This window comes from Morus notabilis, unplaced genomic scaffold (genome assembly GCF_000414095.1).
Source record: "Morus notabilis unplaced genomic scaffold, ASM41409v2 Scaffold158, whole genome shotgun sequence".
In the NCBI taxonomy this organism is placed as follows: domain Eukaryota; kingdom Viridiplantae; phylum Streptophyta; class Magnoliopsida; order Rosales; family Moraceae; genus Morus; species Morus notabilis.
In genome coordinates, this window is record NW_010364156.1 from 37104 (window position 1) to 42547 (window position 5444).

Genomic DNA, 5444 nt, shown 5'->3' on the forward strand with positions numbered 1-5444 from the left:
ATTTTTTTTTTCTTTTTGTAAATTTTGTTTTTGTTATTATTTGCATTGATTCGAAGAATGTTAGGGATTTTTGTAACTTGCCAAGTAAATGGAAGAAGGAAATAGAAAATAGAAAATGTTATGGATTTTTGTTCGAGTTTAGTCGTTTTTTATGGTTCTGAGAATTTAATTGATCAAGAATTGTGTCTATATGTTATTCTAGATGTTAATAAAATGTTAATTTTGGTGTTTGAAAATTATGTTCGATGTTTTGTTTTGGTGTAGGCGTTTGATTTTTCGCCTCCGTCACTGTTTGCACAGTTCCTCTGACGTAATCCTGATATTTTCAGCCCCCGTTTAGTGGGTTTGAACTTTGTAAGTTTTTTATATTTATTTAGTTTAAAATTGTTGTAGTTTTTGGTTGTATGAATTCAAGATTATGATGAGAATATTTAAATTATGATTTTCTTATATTGTTGAAATTTAGTATATGTTTATAATTCTTGTTTTGGGTGGCACATCTTGCAGCTATGGTGTGTCGAAATCTTTTTTAAAGTTATTTTTCTGTAGGTTTTAATTTTTGGATCATATGAAAAATAAGTCGTTATGCTGCCGAAATTTAGTTAGGATTTAAGAATTTTAATAAGTTCATTAAGAAACTTTAATTAATAAAATTTAATTGTCTTAATAAAGACTAGAATTAAAATTAATTAAACACATTAATAAATTGTTATGTATGTTGTTGTTTATAGTTCAAATGCCGATTGACAAAAGTTGGACTTATTTGAGGAACCGATTGTCGGATGAATATTGGAATGGGTTATCTACTTTTATTGACGTCGCCAAACATTATGAAACTTCAATTGGCCATATTAGTTGCCCTTGTGTGAAATGTAGAAACCATGAAATGCATCTAGTAGAAACTGTGAGAGCGCATATACATCGATTTGGTTTTGATCCATTGTATAGTACATGGATTCACCATGGTGAAGTAGAAGCGGTTTCAGGTGTCGAACCAATAGTTAATCAACCAGTAGATGAGATGTTTGCAATCTTAGAAGACGTTGCTGGGATTAATGATGACAATGAAATGTTTTGCAATAACTAGTTTAACGTGGACTACAACTACAAGAACGGCATTCTGAGGTCCGTTGTTGATAGGGAGGCAACAAAGTGCTACAAGGACTGGAAAAGTTTCATGCACCGTCACTATAAACGCTATGGTAGAGAAAGTCTCCCGAATAACATGAGAAATCAACTTCATTGGGATCGTTGTTGCGATAGGTTCTCCGGCGACAAATTTCAAGTAATTATAGATTTGTTAGAACTTGATGATTTTTTATACATAATTTTAAGTAACTATTACTTATTATAGTTAATCATAAACAGAAAATATCAGAGACAAAGAAAACTAATCGCAGCAACCAAAATTATCCAAGCTTACATGGTCGGATATCGTACTTTCAGCATCGCAATAAGAAGGTTAGTACTTATTTTTTGACTTCATTATCGTATTTATATGTTTGTGATTCTTGTTCTGGGTGGCACATCTTGCAGCTATGGTGTGCCGAAATCTTTTAAAGTTATTTTTTTTACAGGTTTTAATTTTTGGATCATATGAAAAATAAGTCGTTATGCTGCCGAAATTTAGTTAGAATTTAAGAATTTTAACAAATGTAATTTATTTGACAGGCCAGTACGGAGACCCAAGAGCCGATGTCTGTCATAGACAATTGGGCAGACATGCATCATCGTGAGGACTCTTGGGTTAATAACCATGCGGAACAGACTTTCGTAAGTATTTTTACTTTTCATATTAAATTTTTTTTATACAGAAATAGTGGTTTTATAACACGTAAAAATAATTATAATGTCTTATTATGTAGAACACCCTGGAGGAGGAGAGACACATGCAGAGAACACATACTACTTCAAGCTCGACTAGACCCCCCCTTGACGAGCATGGGATTTTGGAGCAAGTTCTTGGCATGCGTAGAGACATAAGATAGGAGTGGGTCCGACGCTCTCCCAAAAGCATTACTCCGGGGCTTCTCCTTCATCTGCTGGTTCATTCTCAGACGCAATATCATTGGCTCAACCTGACCCACGTGTGGATCGTTATTTAAAGAAATTGTATCGAGAACAAATGAAGATTTATGACAATCAGATGAAAATGTTAGAGTTGGTGTCTAAATTGCAGCCCAACATCCAATTACCTACGATTGATTGTCCAGAACCAGTTGACCTAAACACTCTTAATCTGCCTTCTTCAGATGATGACAGTCCTAATGATGATTCAGTTGTTGGCGATGCTACAAACTTAGACGATTAGTTTCGTTATATGTACTATTTTATTTTTCACATTATTTAGACTTTTATATTTTTTTGAACATTATATATGCACTTCATGTAGTATTCATAATATATTTTATAAATTTTTTTAGATTTACTGTTTTTAATATTAATTTATATTTCACTTTTAATGTATCTTAATAAATTATATTCAGTATATAACATAATAATGTTTAATTAAAATTATTAAAAATTAATTAATTGCCATTTTTTTAAAATTATAAACAAAAAATTATATCAGTTTTTTGCAATGACTTTTTTAGACTTGTCGTCGTAAAAAAAATAAGATTATTTATGACGACATTTTTTGAAATGTCGTCGCAAAGAAGATCATATCACGAGAATTTTGCAACGGCGTATTAGCGACGCTTGTCGTCGCAAAAAAAAGATGTCGTCACAAATATATTTGCGACGACACTATGTCGTCGTAAAAAAAGTTTTTGCGACTAATTATTTGCAACGACATATCTGCGACGACACGTCGTCGCAAAAACCATTATTTATAACGGCACTCGGGTTTTTGCGAAGACAAAAGGTCGTCGCAAAAACCCATTTTTCTTGTAATACATTCTGTCTCCGGAGAAATTTCTCCTGAAGACCTTTGAGCTCCATTAAATTTAACAAGACTAACAAAATTTAAAGTAAGTAAACGTGATTTCTTCTATTTTGTTTTTGTTTTGAATTGTCATTCTTGCCAAACTCATTAGAGCTATGAGAGTGATTTCACCGAAGACAGAAGGGATCATAGTTGTAATGCCAAAGCGACTGGGGCTGAGGAGGTAAGGCAGCAGCCGAGCCAGAGGATCAAATCGAATCAATTGTTGAGGAAGAAGGGAAAGAACCTATAAATTTTTATTGAATGAATGCCATAAACGTCATAGAGTATAAAATTTATAGCTCTTTTTATAAATATTGTTTTAAATAAATATGCTATTTATTTCTTAGAGAAACCACATTATTTCTTATAATTTCTGCAATTTTTTTCTGGTCCTTCTAGCCCCCTTTCATCTTTTTTATTTCTGCTTCGAATCAATTTTATTCTAGGGACTTTTTATGGTAAAGTTTTCTTATTATTCTAGAGACTTTTTCTGATAGAGTTTTCTTATTGATAGAGTCTAACGTTAAATATAGTTAAAATTAAATCTTTAAAAAATACTTAGATTAGATAGTTTTTATGTAGAATTGGTGACTGAAAATTAAAAAAAAAAATACTGATAATTTATTTATTTTTTAATCCTATGTTTGAAACTCCTTTTAAAAAAAAAAAAAAAAAAAACAATTATCGCAAAAGATCGACGTTCTTTATTCGGTTAATCGGTCCCTCCCGAGTCCAGTTCCTCCTCGTCCATTATTTTCCAGACTCCCCGACAGCGACACCTGGCTTCCATGCACAATAAGAGCACCAGTACCAATCTGCCAGACTTTTCAAAGCACGGTCCACGGAGGACCCACCACAGACGCCAACCTGGCATCATGGACCCCACTCCCCCCTTAACTCCCGCCAGAGACACGGCCACGTTTTCCGTAAAGCCCCCACCACCAGATAACGAATCTTGTCCAAACAAATTCCTCCACGTGTCCCGGCATTTTCCTTCGGAAACGTCGACAAGTCTACATCAACCTTCCCAAAAAAGCTGCGCACCAATCTGACTCAGCGCGCTACGTGTCGCTCATCGAATACTGTACTCCGCAAGTACGCTAGACCCTACTCAAAGAATGATCCACGTGTCACCATTACGAGACTGATACATAGCTTATCAAAGTCTTGTCATTTTTGGGCTTGAGAACGACGGTGGGGATTCGCGGCGACAGCAAGATCTTTTACCACGTGTTATTTTCTGGCTGAGTCTCAGGACTCGCCGCTGCAATTGAGGACTCAGAGACGAGAACGTGTCCCGCGCGACACCGTACATGCATTCCACCACGTGGCAAGTTCGAAACCAGCGGAAGCCTGCGCTGTGGGCTCCACCAGAACCACTTTTTTTCGCCGAAATTGAAAAAGAGTTAAATTAGGGGGAGATCTAATTAACGGCTAATCAGATTTGTCGCGTCCCCTAAATATAATCTAGTAAAAATGTCCAACGTGACAAGCCAACCATCTTTGTTTCCTTATACATTCCCGCCACGCGGCAATTTTCCCTCTTTTCTTCCCCCCTTCTCACACTTTTGTTTCCCTTCATTCTCTCTCCTCCGGATTATTATAATCTGAATCCAATCCAAACTCAAGGAAACATGTAATGGAGTTTAAAAGCAAGAAAGCATTCCTCGTACTGCTAATGAAACTCTAGCTAGCTACAAGATTATTTCTTATCCTCTATTCAAAGCTTTGAACAACATTAATTACTCTGGAAATCAAAAAGGTATGGCAATGGTGGAGGTTTCGGAGATTGGGCTAAAGGAAGACGAGCTAGAGCTCGAGTTGGGGTTGGGGTTGTCCATCGGAGGCAGCTTCAGGAAATTATCGGAGACGCCAAAGCCGGCGAAGAGAGAATCCGGATTATTCCCGTTCGATTCCAACAAAAGCAACGGCTTTCCTTTGGATCCGAAAGAAATCCAAACGACGACGTCGCGATCCAGCACTGGCTCGCCGACGGTGTTCGAGATCGAGAGCGGAATTCTTGATCCGAAGACGAAACGCGAGATTCACGCATTGCGGAGACAAGAGGCGAAGAAGAAGCAGAAAGAGAAACGGTGTCGAGGAAGGAACAACTCGTTGGCCAACTCAATCGATTCTCAATCCGTACAAGAATATCAGCAACGAGCAAGCAAAAGAGAGAAAACGGAAAGCAATAGCACTATTGGACCTGAAACCGGTTTTAACGGCGTTGATGGCGTGAGGAATGGGAATGATCAGAATCCAAGTAACGGCGGCCAAACGGTGCATTACCCGGTGGGGGCGGTGCAGTACCCGTACGCGCCGGTCCAGTTCGTTCCGTACGCGAGCGGTTTTGCGTACCCGTGCGTGGTGCCGTGCTGGGCGCCGCCCGGCGGGAGCGAGAAAAGCGTGTTTCAGCCGGTGGCTCGCCGGGGGTTCAGGCCGTTTGTGGCGCATCCGAGTTTTGGTTTGAGTTTGCCGAACGGGTGCGACTCGGAGAAGAGCGGTAGTGGAAAGG

At 37.9% G+C, this 5444-nt stretch overlaps 1 protein-coding gene across 1 annotated transcript in view; it reads left to right on the top strand.

The window, feature by feature from the left end:
• Positions 1 to 4508: 4508 nt before the first annotated feature.
• LOC21390418 (ninja-family protein AFP2) overlaps positions 4509 to 5444 on the top strand; it is a 4307-nt gene continuing 3371 nt past the window's right edge. Inside the window, exon 1 of the mRNA XM_024170637.1 lies at positions 4509 to 5444. This exon is cut by the window's right edge and continues 87 nt beyond it. Within this exon, the coding sequence (XP_024026405.1) occupies positions 4694 to 5444 (751 nt within the window). The 5' untranslated portion in view covers positions 4509 to 4693.